Below are 19,304 nucleotides of genomic sequence, written 5' to 3' on the forward strand. Positions count from 1 at the left end.
ACGGGACTCATTTTTATGAGGAAGAGACTGTGCCCATTTACGAATTTTTTCATTGTCTCTACATAAATAATCTTCTCCTTTTGTTTGGTTTTGATAACGTTTATCTTCATCTAATTCGTTTATGAATAGTTTTGTACATTTTCCAATATGTTTGTTTTTTATTTTTCCTTCCTGGATCACAAAGGCTTTCATTGTTGCATGAATAGAAGATAAACTTTCCTGATTGCAATTATTTGACTGGTTTCTCTCATTGCTTTCTACTTCCATTAGAATTATAGGGTTCTTTGTATTGTATCCACGACTGATCATTTGCAACAATTCCCTCAAATCTTCATCATCTTCTCCGTTATTACCTTCACAGGAAAAGAAAAATGAAAATAACTTTAGGGAAAAAGAACAAAGCATAGGACGTTTGAATATAATAACTAACTGCTTCAAACTTCTTAGATGCACAGAAGTCCTTCAAGAATTTGATCTGGACTTTCTGGATTGAAATTTTGGAACATACATCTAGGTTTGTATGGCAAGGAAAAAATCATGGATTAAATACCAAAGATTTGGTTTCCCAATTTGAAATTGAACTTTGTATTTTGCTGTGCAGCTTGGATAAGAAGTCGGAGTTGCTCAGAAATAAGCAAATTTTAGAAATAGAAAGGCAGTATGTCATGGATATTTCTGGTACAATAAATATAGGATCAATCTAGATTTTAAAACCATTGTTAGAAATGCCACATTGAGAACATGAAACATATATAAACTCGGGTTGTGCCCCAAAATATCCTAATGTCTTTCAGCAGAAAAAAAGGAGCAAGGATAAACAATAGATAACGTGTGGAGAGGCATTAGAACTTGAGCTGCAGGAATACCAAATTAAGTCAAGAATGGAAAAACAATATACCATAGTTTTCATATTATCAGGCACTTTCTAGGCAGATAAAGGGAACTAAGGACATTCAGTGATACAGAGAACTTGAAAGAATAATATCCAACTGAAATCAATTTATGTTGGCACTAATCCAACAGTCATAGAAGAATGTTTCTGAGTATGATAACCATAGTGGGACTATTATACACAGAAAACTAGAACTGCTCTACAATAACTAGAATTGTGGAATGGTTGAAGAAGATGATAGATTTCTCAATGATGACTAAATTGACTCAGATAAGGCAGAGAATAGTATCTATATTTATTAGTGATTGAAAAACCCTGACGGACTTTTGGGTGAAAAAAAGAAACAATGAACATATGATTTGAAGATTAGAAATGATAAATTATGTAGAGGTGGATATTATGATGTAATCTTAGAAAGGGGGCAGGGAGAAATATAACTTCTTTATTACTTTGTGTTTTCTCTTTTAATTTCATACTTTTTTCTTATTCATTAATCACATTACTCTTATCTTCTTTATTTCCTTTTCCGAATTTGTAGGTGTTATTCTGATAAAATTTCTGACATATTCTTACCCAAAGAGGCCACGTTCCTATGATTTTCCAGCATGACTTCCCAATACAGTGCTTTTTGGTCAACATTCAACTGAGACCACTCCTCTTCCGAGAAATACACAGCCACCTCCTTAAAGGACACAAGACTTTCCTGAATGAGAAGAAAAAAGAACAAAAAACAGGATTTCATGATCTGTCCTTATTGTTTAAATGATTCCAAGCAAAAATACACATTTCAGGCCATTCACAGCTGTCAGGTGGGCGTGGCTAGTTCGATGCCACTCACTGGGAGCGGCTGGCTCAGTAAGTACTGAAACTTCCTAAGAGTAAGGACAATTAACCAGTAGACTAGCTCGTCTTCAGAAATTGTGGGCCCTCCAGAAGAAAATGCAGGATGTGTTTGTGTGTTCTTTACTACTTAAGTAAAAGGCTTGTGGTGTCCCAGAGCAAATAATTCATGCTGGAAACGTCCATTAAAGTTGTTTGAGAAGCACCCAGGGATTTAGATGGCTGTCATCAATTGACAAAGAAACACCATTTATTTATTATTTTATTATTTTATTTTATTTTTTTATTTTATTTTATTTTATTTTATTTTATTATTTTATTATTTTATTTTATTATTTTATTTATTTTATTTTATTTTATTATTTTATTTATTATTTTATTTTATTTTATTTTATTATTTTATTTTATTTTATTTTATTTTATTTTATTTTATTTTATTTTATTTTATTTTATTTTATTATTTTATTTTATTTTATTTTATTTTATTTTATTATTTTATTTATATACCGCCCTTCTCCCAAAGGACTCAGGGCGGTGAACAGCCATAATAAAACAATGTACAAAATAGAATTTAAAAGCAATTAAAATAATTAAATCATAGGCCAAATTTAAAACTCTCATTTCAAAACCAATTTTAAAACCCCATTAAAACCAAATTAAAATCATTTATCCCATCAGAGCGGCTTGCTGGAATAACAGGGTCTTCACTGCACGACGGAAGGCGCGGAGGTCGGGGATCCTTCGTATGTCCGGGGGTAATTCATTCCAGAGGGCAGGGGCCCCCACAGAGAAGGCTCTCCCCCTGGGGGTTGTCAGTCTACATTGTTTGGCTGACGGCATCCTGAGAAGGCTCTCTCTGTGTGAGCGTACCGGTTGGTGGGAGGCAATCGGTGGCAGAATGCAGTCTTGTAGATAGCCAGGTCCTAAGCCATGGAGCACTTTAAAGGTGGTAACCAACACCTTGAAGTGCACCCGGAAGACCACCGGGAGCAGAGGGGTGTTACATGGGAGCGACGGGTCGCCCCCATTATTACTCACGCGGCCGCATTCTGGACCAGTTGGAGCCTCCGGGTGCTCCTCAAGGGGAGCCCCATGTAGAGAGCGTTACAATAGTCCAGACGGGAAGTGATGAGGGCTTGAGTGACTGTGCGCAAGGCGTCCTAATCCCGAAAGGGGCGCAACTGGGAAATCAGGTGAACCTGATAAAAAGCTCCCCTGGCCACGGCCGTCATATGATCATCCAAAGACAGCCATGAGTCCAGGAGGATGCCCAAGTTGCGAGCCCTCTCTGAGGGGGGTAAGATCTCATCCCCAATAGTCAGCGATGGTGTGAGCTGGCTATATCAGGATGCCGGAAACCACAGCCACTCAGTCTTGGAGGGGTTGAGTCTGAGCCTGTTCCTCCCCATCCAGATCCGCACCATCACTGGAGGTAAAAGGTTTGTGGTATCCCCAGACCAAAGGCTGAAGAGAAACCTGTTTGGAAAGAGCATTTTTCATCCTTTCCAAAGTGGGATTGTTTGGCCCCAAATTGGCACAAATCAGAGGATTACAAATTCTTTTAAAGGCTGAAGGGTTTTGATCTGGCCACCCTCTTTCGATTTTAACGGTCTGCTTTGTCTTTTAACCTGGTGCCATTATTTTTCTTATCACTGGCCTTTTCAAAACTGTAAGGTGCCACTGAGATTCTTTTACATATTGAGTAGTTTCCCACAATTCAATGTCAAAGAATTATTAACAGGATCACCATTCTATTAAAAAAGAGCAACGGTGGAGCAGTGGTTAGAATGTAGTACTGCAGGCTACTTCTGCTGACTGCCGGCTGCCAGCAATGTGGCAGTTCGAATCTCACCGGCTCAAAGTTCCATCCTTCCGAGGTCGGTAAAATGGGGACGCAAGTTGTTGGGAACAATATTCCGACCCTGTAAACCACTTAGAGAGGACTATAAAGCACCAAAGCTGTATATAAATCTAAGTGCTACTGCTACAGTTATTCAGCAAACGTTAACATTGTGAATGTTGTTTTATTATCCCTCTCTTACTTGAGTTGGCGCTTCAGCCAGTCTTTCAGCACCACCATAAAAAGGAGTCAAATTCATTGTATTCTTCCCTGTGAGGGAGACAGAATTTTGAAATGGATAATTAATAGATATACAATAGATATACAATACAAGATATAGAATAGAAGACAAGAGATACAAAAGGTAAGACAGCTGGGACCTACCATATGAGATGTCCTGACTTGTAGATTCCTGATAGATCCTCCTGGAAAACAGCTCCCGAGGGGGAATTGATGCATTCCTCCTTCTCATAGGATCTCTGGTCTGCAGAGTGAAAGACTTGAAATATGAGGCAGGAGAAAAGAAAAATAAATAAGACATCAACCTACATGAGGTGGATTCTTGTTCTCAAAAAACAACTTCAATGCCCCAATATCTATCATTGAGCATAGAATGTAAGAAAAAAAGTTATCTTTACTCTACAGACAGTCATTGACTTACGACCGCAATTAGCCCTAAAATTTATGTTAAGAGAGGTATTTGTTAAGTGAGCTTTGCCCCATTTTACGATCTTTCTACCCACAGTGGTTAAGTGAATCATTGCAATTGTTAAGTTAGTCACACGGCTTCCCCATTGACTTTGCTTGTCAGAAGTTCACCAAATCTGTTCAGATGATCCCAGGACACCGAAACTGTCATGAATATGAACCACATCCCAAGTATCTGAATTTTGATCATGTGACCACGGGGATGCTTCAACCGTTGTAAATGTGAAAAATGGTTGAAAGTCACTTTTTTCAGTGCCGTAACTATGAACAGTCACTAAATGAACTGTAATAGGACTATCTGTATATTCTAGAATACATAATGGAACAATGTCCTGCAAGAACTAATAGAACATATCCACGTTATGAAGAATTATAGAAGGGAAGGGTAAAGAATTTGAACATTCTTTATTCCCTTCTGAACTTCCAAGATGAAGGTCTCTCACCTGCAATTCGACTTGCTCCTTCTGTTCCTCTGCCTGACTCAGGAGGAAGCCTTCCGTCAGGGCCACCGCTTGGGAGTTGGTCTCTGCTCCACACTCCCGCACCCAGTTCCTCATCGGCAGGGGAAGAAGGGCCTGGAGCTGCTCCAGAACCATCAGATCCAACATTTGGGTTTTAGTATGCTTTTCTAACCTCAGCCATTGACTTTAATATAAACATTGTAGAGTCGGCTGCAAAGTCCTCAAGGACCTTCAGCCTCCTGGTATTGGATGTTTCTGAAGTTGCAGGGCTGAATCTCTGAAGGGATGATGCTTTCCTTCTCCAGGATCTTCTGCCCAGTTCTTGCCCAGATCTTCCCACAGCTGCCAAACTGAACAGCCGAGGGACTTGTTTCTGCGTCCTTTTTCTGTCCTGTAAGGAAATTCCAAATAGGTCTGAGGAATCTTGTGGACACCTTTCAATTCATAAGACTTTTCCTGTTGTTGCAGAGCTGACCACAAAGACTATCCAGGTCTCTTCGCCCAAGAGAAGACTCTTCTACACCGCCCTGAGTCCTCCGGGAGAAGGGCGGTATAGAAATCTAATAAACTTAAACTTAAACTTAAGAGTTAACTTTTTGCTGTTAGGAAGTTTTTAGAGATGATTCTAGTTTCTGCATCCGAGATGGAAAATAAAATAAATTCAAAGAATGAGAAGGTCGTGGACTTAAATACTGAACAACATTCATGGAATGGAGTCTTTTCCTAAGCTGGTAGAAGTTTGGTATTGCACAAATGGATGTTCTGGGTATTTATATGTCTGTCTGTCCATTGTGTGGTGCAAAAAATGGTCTTAGTTTCCATCAAGAACTTGTTATATGAAACCAATTTCATTTTTGGCGGAATTTCTATTTCTTTTTTCTCCAAATGGAAAATGGCTTTTTAAAAAATATATATATAAATTTGATTTATATGCCGCCCTTCTCCGGAGACTCAGGGCGGCTTACAATGCGTTAAGCAATAGCCTTCATACTTTTGTATATTTTATACAAAGTCAGCTTATTGCCCCCACAACTGGGTCCTCATTTTACCTACCTTAGAAAGGATGGAAGGCTGAGTCAACCTCTCCCTAGGGGGAGAGACTTTTCTGTGGGGGCACCTACTGTCTGGAATGAGCTCCCCCCGGAGATACGGAGGATCCCGGATCTGCGCACCTTCTGCCGCGCTGTGAAGACCTTTTTATTCCACCAGGCGGGCTTGGCCTAATCTTTTCCCTCTTTTTAATATTTATTTATTTATTTATTTATTAAATTTCTATACCGCCCTTCTCCAAATAGGACTCAGGGCGGTGCACAGCCAAAGTAAAAACAGAGCATACAAAATTTAAAAACAGTATTAAAATAATTAAATATTTTGGCCGTAAATTAAAACAACCCAATTTAAAATCAATTTAAAATTTAACTCAAGCCAGACCAGCTAGTTGAAATAAATAGGTTTTCAGGGCCCGACGAAAAATCCGGAGGTCTGTTATTGTACGTAACTCTGGGGGAAGGTTGTTCCAGAGGGTGGGTGCCGTCACAGAGAAGGCTCTCCCCCTGGGGGTCGCCAGCCGACATTGTCTGGCGGATGGCACCCTGAGGAGGCCCACTCTGTGCAAGCGTACTGGCCGGTGGGAGGCTATTGGTGGCAGAAGGCGGTCTCGTAAGTACCCCGGCCCTAAGCCATGGAGTGCTTTAAAGGTGGTCACCAACACCTTGAAGCGCACCCGGAAGACCACCGGGAGCCAGTGCAGCTCGCGCAGGAGAGGTGTCACATGGGAGCGCCTCGTCGCCCCCATAATCCCCTGCGCGGCCGCGTTCTGGACCAGCTGGAGCCTCCGGGTGCACCCCAGGGGGAGCCCCATGTAGATTATGTAAATTTTAATCTGTTTTTAAATTATTGGGGTGTTTTAATTTGTCTGGGCCAAAATGGTTTAATTCGATTTTATTGGTTTTTTAAATTTTTTGTATCTATGTATTTTATTGTTTGGCTGTTCACCGCCCTGAGTCCTTCGGGAGTAGGGCGGTATACAAATCAAATAAAATAAAAAAATGAAATGAAATGAATTTACCCTGCACTTGGGGTTCATGCAAGATGCCAAAACTTAAAGAGCCTAAGAAACTGGAACAGAATACAGAATTCTTACACACATTTCTTGTGCTTCACATTGAGACATTTAGAGTTTAGAACAATCCATTAAACAATAAAGATCAAAGGTCACAAACAGGGAATATTAAAGAGGAGGAAGAGAATGTTTCCCCTAAAGGAGAAATGTAGAAACATGCTCTTGTAGGAAGCCCCACCCCCCACCTCAGAAGAATGACATATTGTGGAAAATACTAAAAAAGGCGGAATATTATATTTCCCTAAAGGAGAAAAGGGAAAAAAATCTTAAAAGAGAGGCAGAAACCACCACCAGTCTCCCTGCCCCCAAGCAGAAACTGAGGCGGCCAGCTTTTAGAAATGTAGATTTGGTAATCCATTCAAAACAGGATATTTTGAAATCCCTTGCAGCAAAGTCTGACAGCAAACAAAGGCAGAGTGGTAGGATTAGAAAGCGGCCCCTCACCCAAGACCCCAACACAGGAGGAAAGCCACAATAGGAATTGCCCACCACCCTTTCAGAACACAAGGAACATTGCACCACAACCCCCGAACAGTGCAAACTCCAAAGGTATAGAAACCTATAAAAGATCCATCCACTCATCCAACCGTTCAGCTGGCCCAGAACTGCACACTGTCTTTGTGGTTCTGTTCAATAAACCATCTTTCCAATCAGCCTTCATGTAGTTTCCAAGGTCTTTCTCCCAACTTGGAACTGAACCAGATGGATTTTCCTTCCAAGAGGAGCACCCCGATCAACTCCCAGAAGTTTGAGAAACATCTATACAATAGATCACTGCACACCAGAACAACCAGACACAAGAACAGTTTTTCCCCGAACGCCATCACCCTGCTCAACAAATAATTCCCTCAACATTGTCAAACTAGTTACTAAGTCTGCATTACTATTAATCTTCTCATCGTTCCCATCACCCATCTCCTCCCACTTATGAGTGTAACCTTGTTACTGGTATCCTTACGATTTATATTGACCATTTCCTACTATGATTTGATTGCTTATTTGTTCCTTATGACTATCATAAAGTGTTGTACCTTATGATTCTTGACGAATGTAGCTTTTCTTTTATGTACACCGAGAGCGTACGCACCAAGACAAATTTCTTGTGCGTCCAATCACAGTTGGCCAATAAAGAATTCGATTCAATTCTACTCTACTCCACTCGACTCGACTCCACCCTACCCTACCCTATTCTATGCTACACTATTCTACTCTATTCTATTCTAATTTTCTATTCTATCAATCGTCTTGGGCACACAGTGCGAATGCTGCACCTCCCTCTCTGCAAGGTCTCCCTTCTTTTCTGCGGAAAGAGCCCTTTTGCCATCGTGGGGAAAGGCTGGGAAGCAACACCCCAGTTCCAGTCCTCGCACATCCGTCCTTCCACTCAGAGCCATCAGGACAACATCTGCCCCCTCCCCCCACGCATAGGCTACAAAGGAAATGGGGGGGGAACAGACCCTCTCTTCTGGCGATCCCCATTTCTCTCCTTACCCACCCCACCCCTGCCTGGCTCCTGCAAAGAAAAGGGCAGCAGGGGAACATGGGATCTCGGACTCCGACCCCGGAGGAAGACTTAGCCCCTCTTCAAGCAGCCCTCCACCGCGGGACCCCTTTGCACGGGTAGATCCGCCACTCACGGAACTCGGGAGTCACGTCGGGATCCAGCCTCTGAGCCTCCGGCAAAGGCTCCGCCTACCACTCACAGCGGGGGGGGGTTGAGTGGGTGGGGCCGACACGCCTCCAGCCTCTTCCCACGAACGCTCTCGGCAACAATTTACACATACTTACTGGAACAGAGCGGCGCATGCTCAGTTCCCTCCAGATGCTGAGAACGCCCCCTGCTGGACTATTTGCAAAGTGCCAGCATTCCCTGAAAGGGCGGGAAAGTGGAGCCTATCTGAGGGCGGTGGGGGAAGGAAGAGAGGGATGATGGTTCATTGGAGTAGTAGGAAAGACTCCATGTGAGTCTCCAGCGATGGAAGCGTCTGTGGAGATGGAGAAAAATCCCTCTGGAGGATTTGAACTCACTTCCCTCAAGAACTGCCACCCTGAAGGCTCGGTAGCGATTGGAGGACTCCTCAAAGGAGCCAAATCCTGTCAGAAATGGCCAAACAGCCAGAAGGCGAGGACCAGGAGGCTCTTTGGTTAATATATTTCGTATCATGTGGTTGTTGCGAACTCCAGCCTGAAGGGGAGGAAGATGAGGCTGGGGTAGGGAAGCCACAATCAGGAAAATGGAACTTCTATCGTATTTTTGTTCTCTAGTTCTGTATATACACCTGTACCAGTAGTGGGTTCCAAATCCCATCGCTACCGATTCGCCCGATCCTGGGTGAACTGGTAGCAACCCACCACTGACCTGTACTTGTCAAATTTTTGGCTCTAGGTGAAGCCAAAAATAATCGGAAAGACCAAGTGGCTTGTGAGAAAAGAAATAATGCTGAAGAAAAAGAAAACCAGTCCCAAAATGGGGAAAACTGGTAGATGTTCCAGGAATTTTACCTCGCAAGGCTTCTTGGAGGACAGAGGAGGGAAGAGGAGGGAAATGGTGTCTCATCTATGACTGGAAAAAAGGGAGAACTACAAAATGATGGAAACAGATTATGGAAAAGGGAATATAAAATTAAAATATAATGAGGGGCAAAAAAGAAGAAACATGTTTTATTTAGGGGTTGAATGCCAAACACCCTCAGGAAACACGAATAGGAAACGTAAGACCTTTTTAGAATTTAAGGTAGTTGGGATATCTCTAGATCAGCGGTGTCAAACTGGATTTCTTCAATGGGCCGGGGTGGGGGGATGGGGGAGACAGGACAGATGCCTCTTACAGCACTCTGCTGGCCGAAAAGGAGCCATGGGGGGGAGGGGTTATGCAAGGCCCAACTCCCCATGGTCTGTTTTGGCTGGCAGAGACACCGTGGGTCAGTTCTTTGATATTTCCAGGCTACCCCTGAGGGCCAGAACTAAGTACCCCATGGGTTAGATCCAGCATGCCTTCAGTTTGACACTCCTGCTCTAAATCATGAATAAAAAGAAAAGTACAATTGTTTTCTAATTTTGTATGGCTCCCAGTCTGATTTCCATTTCTCTAACACAAAATTGGACAACTACTGGCAGAAAACTCAAATTAGTGCCTTTTCCCCATTTTGACAGATTCATCCAGGGTTACAAGTTGAATAAACAGCTTCAATCCAGCAGGAGCCTCAGAAACTCAGAAGTTTATCCCCCACCCAAATGTTTTCCCCAAATGTTTGCCAATAAATAGTTGTTATGGCTTTTCTCATTATGGTATAGTAAACAGATACAAAGAGAGCATTTGTTTTTCCCACAAAAATTTTATTAGACACCCTTAAAACTCCCACTCCTTACTTGTAAAGGTAATGCTAACCTCACCTTGCTTATTTTACTCTCTTCCTATTACTATAGGTTAGCAACTAGCTTACTTGTATCTATCTTCTTTCTCTGTTTATATATGAAAACCCATTTCGCTCCTCTAGATTTGTCAAGGGCTTCCAAAGGTACTTTTCCAAAAGGCAACTGGAATTTCTATTTTCTTGAAGATGTTTCGCTTCTTATCCAAGGAGCAACTTCAGATCTGAAGATGCTTCTTGGATGAGAAGCGAAAGGTTTTCGAGAAAACACGAAGTCCAGTTGCCTTTTGGAAAAGTACCTTTGGGACAACCATGACCTGGATGTAGGAGAATCTCCATAGGCATTTGTCAGGGGGCTGTACTCTCCCCTCCTCAATCATAATCCTCTATTACTGGAGCTGCTTTGGGGGATTCTGCACCATGGCTGGCTGCATGAAGGGCTCTTCCCTGAATTTTCAGACTGGGAGGTCTCATCTGGCGGTTCTCTAAGCTGTCTCTTAGCCACTCTCGGAGCTCCACAAATTGCATTTTTCCCTCATTGCCAGCTTTCTCTTTCTCTTTCTCTTTTTCCTTCTCTTTCTCTTTCTGTACAACAAACTCCAGTGAAGAAGGGGCTACAGCTGTTGTATTATAGAACCATAAATATGAGAATCTCCATAGGCATTTCTCAAGAAGCTTTCCTCTCACCTCCCTATGCATAACCCTCTATTACTGGAGCTGCTTTGAGGAATTCTATGCCCTGTGAAATATTAATACCGCTTTATAAAGCCTTAATAAGACCACACCTAGAATATTGCATCCAGTTTTGGTCACCCCATTAGAAAGAAGATGTTCAGACTTTGGAAAAAGTGCAAAGAAGAGCAACTAAGATAATTAAAGGCCTGAAAGCTAAAACACGAAGAAAGGCTGTAGGATATTGGTTTGGCTCGACTAGAAAAAAGAAAGACTAGGGGTGACATGATAGCAGTGTTCCAGTATTTGAGAAGCTGCCACAAAGAGAAGGGGGTCAATTTATTTTCCAAAGCACCAGAAGGCAAGACAAGAAACCATGGAAACTAATCAAGCAACCTGGAATTAAGGAGAAATTTCCTAACAGTGAGGACAATTAACCAGTGGGACAGCTTGCCTTCAGAAGTTGTCACCACTGGAGGTTTTTAAGAAGAGACTGGATAGTCACTTGCCTGAAATGGTATAACTCCCCTCTTTTAAATTTTTTAATTCGTGATTTTATAAATTGGGTGTTTTAATCTGTGTTTCGGCCAAAATATTTAATAATTTTAAGGGATTTTTAATATTTGTGTTATCTGTATTTTATCTTGGCTGTTCACCGCCCTGAGTCCTTCGGGAGTAGGGCGGTATAGAAATTTGATTAATAAATAAATAAATAATAAATAAATAAGATCTCCTGCTTGAGCAGAGGGCTGGACTAGAAGACTTCCAAAGTCCCTTCCAGCTCTATTCTGATTCTGAAATGAACTTACCGTAGCAAAATGTTATCAATTTCCTACCCTAGTGACTAGTAATGTGTACTAATTTAGTACACAGGTAGATAATGTGCGTTGGATCATCATCCAAGATGGGCATTATGTTAGTTTGGCCAACTGTTTCCACACACTTGAAAACTTGGAATGGGCACGCAAATTACGATATGGAGAAAATCTTGCCACAATAGATATGCTGTCATACTGAATTGGTAAATTCACAGCTCCCCACGAAATGAAATACTTTCTATGATCTATGCATATATCTGCATTGGACAATGGGGTTGCCTTTGATCAGATTGGCTTAACTCTGTATATGCTGCAATAATGTGACAAAATTTATAACATACATGGTTGCAGGCAACAGTGAATAGCTGCATTATAGATGCATCATATTTATTTATTTATTTATTTTATTTTATTTTATTTTATTATTTTATTATTATTATTATTTTATTATTTTATTTTATTTTATTTTATTTTATTATTTTATTTTATTTTATTTTATTTGTATACCGCCCTTCTCCAACAGGTCTCAGGGCGATGAACAGCCATGGTAAAAACACAACATATAAAATTTAAAAACAATTTAAGAAACATTAAATAATTTTGGCCATCAATTTAAAATAACCCAATTAAAACCAATTATAAATTTAAAATCGCAAGGATGGGGTCAAGCCAGCCCGGCTAGATGGAATAGATGTGTTTTCAGGGCCCGATGAAAAGTGCGGAAGCACCATATGAAGCACCATTTCATCACGCACCATTTCATCACGGTACTAGATGGTTGGAACCACTGCTACAACACTGCTACAGCAGTGGCATCACAATCAAAGATCCTTTCGATCAGTAGCTTTCCTAAACCAAAAACATTACTCACTTTGAATGAACTGTTTAACAACTGAGAACTGTACGTGTAGCTTTTTATTTGGGCTGATTATAGGATGTATGCCTACACAGAAACCCAAATTATATACCTGCTTCCCAAAAAGAAAGGTATATCGCATCACTGTTGGCACATCAATTGTTACATACAAGTCTCAGTCTTTAATGTTCTGAACACACAGTCCTAGATAAACTACCCAACTGGAAAAGTATGTTCAGTATTTCGGTAAGCTTCCCACATTGTTCAATGTATGTTCAACACACTGTGGGTTTTGGTTGCCATATTCGCTGACAATCCTAGCAATGTGTTTATCTGCCTTGCAATATTTCTTCAGTTTCAGTGGAGGACCATGTCCTGAAAGGAGTTGTTCATAAATCGCATCTCTGTCTTTCTGGACTTTCCGCAGACCATCAATAAACTTGCAAATAGTTGGACGGTACAATCCCAATTGAGCACATAGTCGCCGTTGAGCAACTTCAGAGAGATTGTTTGTGCAATCCTCTCCACTTCGCGTTCAGTCAACATACATTCCACAGGGCTGTTGCAAACAAAGATGTCCGCGTCTTCCTTGTCTTCTCCTGCCTGGATGACCTATGTAATTGTCCTTGAAGCAGAGTTCAGTAGAGGTTGCAGGTTCCTGGCAAATATTCTTCTAGAGCAGCAAAATATTCTTCCAAGTCCAGAACAGGCACTAATGCCAAAACTGAAACCATTTTTGCTTTCACAGCAAACTGCATCGGTGTTGAATTCATGGGCAGCTCCAGTTGTTACCAAATGCTTCCTCATGTTGAATGAGGTGGAACAAACAGCCTTTTAGAGCCACTTCTGGGAAGTATTCCCTGATGGCAGCCATTTCAAAATCACAGAGAATGGTCCACGGCTGGGTGTTAGCCACTAGGATTTTCACAAGCTCAAACAGAAATTTGTATGTAGTGCACTGTTTGTTTGGCCAAAAATACATACAACATGGGGCATGTCCTCATACTTCTTTGCTAGGATCACATAAACCTGAGCAAACAGTTTGGGAGCAATTGCAAAAATGCCATCCACGTACCAGGTGTCAGATGACTGCAGAATATACAGCCAACTACTTCTGCCAAATATTAGGATCCTGCTCTATCCCTCTCCGAAATTGCTTCTACGCCCAGAATTGGTGAAAAGATCTTGTATTCATCGGGTAATACAAGGTCATCCAGGCTCACTGTGGGTCCAAAGGTGCTGCCTGCATTTGTTTTTCGTGTCCGCTGGATAGTTTTTTGCGATGCTGAAGTTCTAGGTACTGCAGCATAGAGCACTAGGCTCACATTGGCCAGACAAGTATGAGTAACTTAGGATATCCCTTCCACTGTCTCTCCAGCTCGGTGCTTCATGCTGATCACAAATCTTGCCACTTCCACATTCGCTGCTGAAGGCCAGAGGGAATGCCTATTGATCCTCTTCATTACTTTTCTGTTTCTGGTACGAATCCTGGCCTTGCATTTTGTACACTACTCACAGCTCCAAAATGTAATGGAAGAATCAACTTCACTCAGCTTATCGAATATGTAAGCAAACTTTTCTCTTCTTCTCTTGCTTATAACAGTAACATCCACCTCACATGTTGAAATGGGTCAGCCATGGGCAACTCACTAGTCAACTCGCCACACTTTGCTAAAAAGAATAAAAAATAAACTTGTAAGCAAACTTGTGTAAAGGAGAAAACAACTGTGCAACCTTAGAAAGAGAGAATAAATTATAACTTTTGATTATTTTATCTTTATTTTATCTTTTCTTGTTTAATTATACTTGTTTAATTCTGTTCATTTATCACCTTTCTTTGTCTTCTTTATTTCCTTTTCAAAATTTGTATTGTTTTTAGTCCGATAAAATTTATTTAATAAAATTATAATAATAAAAAGAAAGAGCTGATATATCTAATTACAGAATGTCTTTCCAAATACTTGACTGGGGAGTACCAAATTCTTAGTCTACATTCCTATGATTTTCTAGCATGACTTCACTATGCAGTGTTTTCTGTTGAACATCCAACTGAGACCATTCCTCCTTGGACAAATACACAACCACCTCCTCAAAGGATACAAGACCCTCCTGAATGAGAAAAAAATAGATAAGAAGAATTCAGGAGACCTACAAGATTTGTTCAACAGGTTAAATCATCCCAAGCAAAGATACACATTCACTGAAAAGAATCTCAGTTTCCTTCTCTCCTCTCTCTCTCTCTTTGTCTTTGAGTTTGTATGTTTTTAAGTACCTGAAGCCATAGAAGAGGAAGTTCCAAAAATGGATTCTCCCAAAAAAGAGAAATTTATGTTTTGTCAGGAGCCCAAGTGTGGAAAAGGAAAGAATTCTCTAAAATGGAATAATACTGAGTGAAATGAATGCACCTTTAAGATGATGTCCTGGTTAACTCACTGTCCTAAAGCAAGTTGAACTGGGGAGGATCTGACCCTAGTTTTTGTCTTTTTATTTATTAATTATTTTATTTTATTTTATTTTATTTTATTTTATTTTATTTTATTATTATTTTATTTTATTTTATTTTTTTATTTTATTATTTTATTTTATTTTATTTTATTTTATTATTTTATTTTATTTTATTTTATTTTATTTTATTTTATTATTTTATTTTATTTTATTTTATTTTATTTTATTTATTTTATTTTATTTTATTATTTTATTTTATTTTATTATTATTTTATTTATTTTATTTTATTTTATTTTATTTTATTATTTTATTTTATTTCAATTTGTATACCGCCCTTCTCCTAGTGGACTCAGGGTGGTGAACAGCCAGAACTAAAACACATGCCAATAGAAAATTTAAAATTATTAAAAGAATTACATAACTGGCCCAATTTAAAACAATTCAATTAAAACCCAATGACAATTTAAAAACTAAAAAAGAAAAGAAAAGTTTTCAGGGCACGGCGAAAGACCCGGAGATCCAAAGGAAACATGAAAGATTTGCAACTTACATATCAAAAACGGAAAACCAAAGAAAAGATCCAGAAAAACAGAGTGACTAACCGAGAATCCATCCCAAAAGGAAAAAAAAAATAACAAGAAAATATTATGAAAGGACTAATATCAGGGAAGAATGTGGGGAATCTTATTAGGTAGGTTGACTTCTCTGCATCTGGAGGATATTGTGGAGAACCGTCAATGAACTTCTATCAAGAACGCAAAATAGCGGCGAAATACATTCAAAACATGTTTTGGATTTCTATTTCCTAGTTATTTATTCTAATAATTTCTATGACCGTATAGGAAATTAAGAACTTCTTTAAATGTCTCAGGTCACAAATAGCAATCTAGATATGAGCTATATAAATCGATTTCATAAGGAAATATATCAACATTTGATAGGAGCCTGAGTGGCGTAGGAGGCTAATGCCTCCTACTAAGGCAGCATTTAACATCCAGCTGCCTGCAATTACTGCGAGTTCAATTCTCACCAGGCTCAGGGTCGACTTCGCCTTCCATCCTTTCTAAGGTGGGTAAAATGAGGACCTGGTTTGTGGGGGCAATAAGCTGACTTTATATAAAATATACAAAAGTATGAAGGCTATTGCTTAACGCATTGTAAGCCACACTGAGTCTCCGGAGAAGGGCAGCATATAAAAATAAAAAAAAACAAAAAAAAAAAACATTTGAACTAATAGTAAAACTTGTCAGCAGACTCCCATTAATCACCTGGCCCAAAATCCCTTTGGGAATGTGAAAAGCCTGAATTAACAAACCACCATCCAATACACAGAAGACTAATACCGAAATGAATAAACCATTTACAGCCTAAAGATGATTTCCTGATTCATGCACCTCCTACAAACACATTTCCCACTTCTTAGCCTAATCCACACTTTTTCAAACATGGACTAATTAAGACGTGGGGATGTCAACTCCCAGACTTTAAAGAAGTTTGAGAAACAACGGCCTCATTGGGCACACCGTGCGGAATGCTGCAACTCAGCCCAACTTGTACCTGAGTCCCTGCAACTTTTCCTTTGTTTGCTGACAGAGCCCCTTCGCGGTCGTGAGGAAAGGCTGAGAAGCAGTACCCCCAATTCCAGTCCCCCAACAGGGGGCTCCGTCCTTGCACCCAGAACCAGCAGGAAGATTTCCGGCCAGCCTGCCTCTCCCCCTCCCCCCCCCATGCAGAGGCTTCCCCAGGAAATGGGGGGGAAACCACCGCTCCCCTTCGGGTGACCCCCAGTTCTCTCCTTTCCCCCTCGCCTAGCTCCTTCCTGGGAATGGGAGGCAGGGGAACATGGGGCCCCGGACTCCAAGCCTGGAGGTTGACTTGGACCGTCCCCACCCAGCTTTCCAGCGCGGGACCCCTTTGCACGGGCAGAGCCGCCGCTCACAGAACTCGGGAGACTCGTCTGGATCCGCCCAAAGACTTCCCCGCAAAGGCCCCGCCTCCCACTCACAGCGGACAGAGGAAGCACAGCCTTTTTGGACCAGCGCTCCGACAAACACGTGCCTCGCTCCCGCGGAATCCGGGCGCATGCTCAGTTCCCTCCTGAAGGGAAAGCGTAGCGGATTTGGGCGGGAGTGCAGGGATGAATGCATGGGCGTGGGACTAGGAGGAAAGGCCTCTTTCAATGCTTCCCCGGCTGCCGAAGAAAAGCTTTGCGGTCTCCAGAGGCAGCAATTTCTCCATCTTCTTCTCCTTCCCGTCCAGGAACCGTCTGTGAAGATGGAGAGAAATCTCTTTGGAGGATTTTTAATTTTAATTTTTAATTTTATTTATTTTTATATGCCGCCCTTCTCTGGAGACTCAGGGCGGCTTACAATGCGTTAAGCAATAGCCTTCATACTTTTGTATATTTTATACAAAGTCAGCTTATTGCCCCCACAAACCGGGTCCTCATTTTACCCACCTTAGAAAGGATGGAAGGCTGAGTCGACCTTGAGCCTGGTGAGAATTGAACTCGCAGTAATTGCAGGCAGCTGGATGTTAAATGCTGCCTTAGTAGGAGGCATTAGCCTCCTACGCCACTCACACTCCCTCAAGAACAGTCACCCTGAAGGCTCAGCAGAGATTGGAGGAGGCCTCAAAGAGGGTCAAATCCTCTCAGAAACGGCAGGGTGGTCAGAAGTCGAGGAACAGGAGCCTCTCTTGGAAATGCAAAAATTTTTAAAAAAACATTTCTTATACACATAATGTAAATGTACATTCTCTTATACATAATTTGTCATACATATACATATTTTTCTTAAAGCATAAAAGCATAAAAATAAAGCATTTTAATTACATTCGCGTTGATCTTCTACCCTTTCTTTTCTCTCCTTTCACAACAAACCTTCTTCCTTTCCCTTTCCTCCCTCCTCTCCTCTCCCTTTCTCCCTCCTCCTCTCCTCCTTCTGTCCTCCTTCCCCTTCCTTTCCCCCACTACTCCTCTGTTTTCTCCCTTTGTCACCTTCTCTCCCACTCCTATCCTATCCTTTCTACCTCTCCTTTCCCCTTTCTTCCATTCCTCTCTCTCCCTCTCCTCTTCTTACCCTCTCCTCCTCTCTCTTTCTCCTTTGTTGTGGAATATTTTCCTTGTTTGGTATCCAAGCAACTCCAATATTCTAATAATATATACTTTCTTTTCAATTTTACTCTATCACTTTTATCATAATTGTACAGTTATCCTTATAATCTTTCTTTCCCCCCCTCCCCTTTTCCATTTATTCCTCTGGATGCTCTCTGGATTTCTATTTCTTTTTTATCCTCTCCCTCATTTAACTTTCTGTTGATCTAAATCATTTATGATTATTTTTATTTCTATATTTCAATATATACACCTGTCTTTCTCAAATTCTTGTCTCAGGAATGCCGTGCGAGACGCAATCAAAACACAGCTACAGCCTTATTCAGCTCTTTTGGCACGCTGGTTTATTCGCATCCGCATCCGGCTACACACTGTGATTCGTAAACACGATTGAAATCGGCGCTACATTACACCAAGAATGGGGCGTTTATATAGCCCATCTTTCCATTAACCCATTAGGATCGCGCCCTTGTTTGTTACCACGCCCCTCTTTTAGGGGCGTAGATCGCGCCCTTGTTTATTACCACGCCCCTCTTCTAGGGGCGTAATTGGTCTTCAGCGTGTTCTGGAAGGTGCTGCCGCTGTGTCCTCCGGAATGGCCCTAATCCCGTCGCACCCGATACCACCACCCCACACCCCGCATACGGCCGCCTTCACCCAGTGCCACCACCACCAAGTATGTATATGTCCCTCGATGCTTTCAGCACGCGTTAGCGATGTCGAGTAGGTTGCTAGGCTCGACATCTTGGTTCTGGGAGCCTGAGAATAACTGGAAACACCAGGCAGTTTGTGACAAAGAAATCAATCCTGAAGAAAAGAAAACCAGCTACAAAATGGAAGGGAAGAAAAGCTCAAACTGCTGGGTGTTCCAGAAATTTTGCCTCACACATCGAGGCTCCTTGAAGAAATGAACACTGGAAACATGGCATTTCATCTGAGACTGTAGAAAAAGTGGAGTTGCAAAATGAAGGAAGGACAAAATGGAAAGGGAATATAAGCCTCAAACACCATGAAGTGGAAAAAAATATATTTCTTATTCATGTGTTGAGGAGGGAATTCACGTCAGGAAATGTGACAAGGAAGTGTAAGACCTTTGGGGAATTAAAGGCAAGGGAAAATATTTAGATCATGAGTAAACAGAAAAAGATTTGAAAGCGAAAGAA

At 41.1% G+C, this 19,304-nt stretch overlaps 1 protein-coding gene and 1 pseudogene across 1 annotated transcript; both read right to left on the minus strand.

The window, feature by feature from the left end:
• LOC139311659 (zinc finger protein 721-like) overlaps positions 1-19,304 on the minus strand; it is a 36,299-nt pseudogene that overhangs the window by 2,097 nt on the left and 14,898 nt on the right.
• LOC139313414 (zinc finger protein 677-like) lies at positions 14-4,987 on the minus strand. Its single transcript, XM_070939027.1, has 5 exons — positions 4,724-4,987; positions 3,775-3,842; positions 1,466-1,595; positions 138-353; positions 14-27 (listed from the first exon to the last, which is right to left on the minus strand). Exons 2-5 carry the CDS (start codon positions 3,829-3,831, stop codon positions 14-16), a joined length of 417 nt encoding a protein of 138 aa, XP_070795128.1. The 5' UTR covers positions 3,832-3,842; positions 4,724-4,987.

This window comes from Pituophis catenifer, unplaced genomic scaffold (assembly GCF_029215685.1).
Source record: "Pituophis catenifer annectens isolate HBS135680 unplaced genomic scaffold, rPitCat1.0.hap2 SCAF_2, whole genome shotgun sequence".
NCBI classification, from domain to species: domain Eukaryota; kingdom Metazoa; phylum Chordata; class Lepidosauria; order Squamata; family Colubridae; genus Pituophis; species Pituophis catenifer.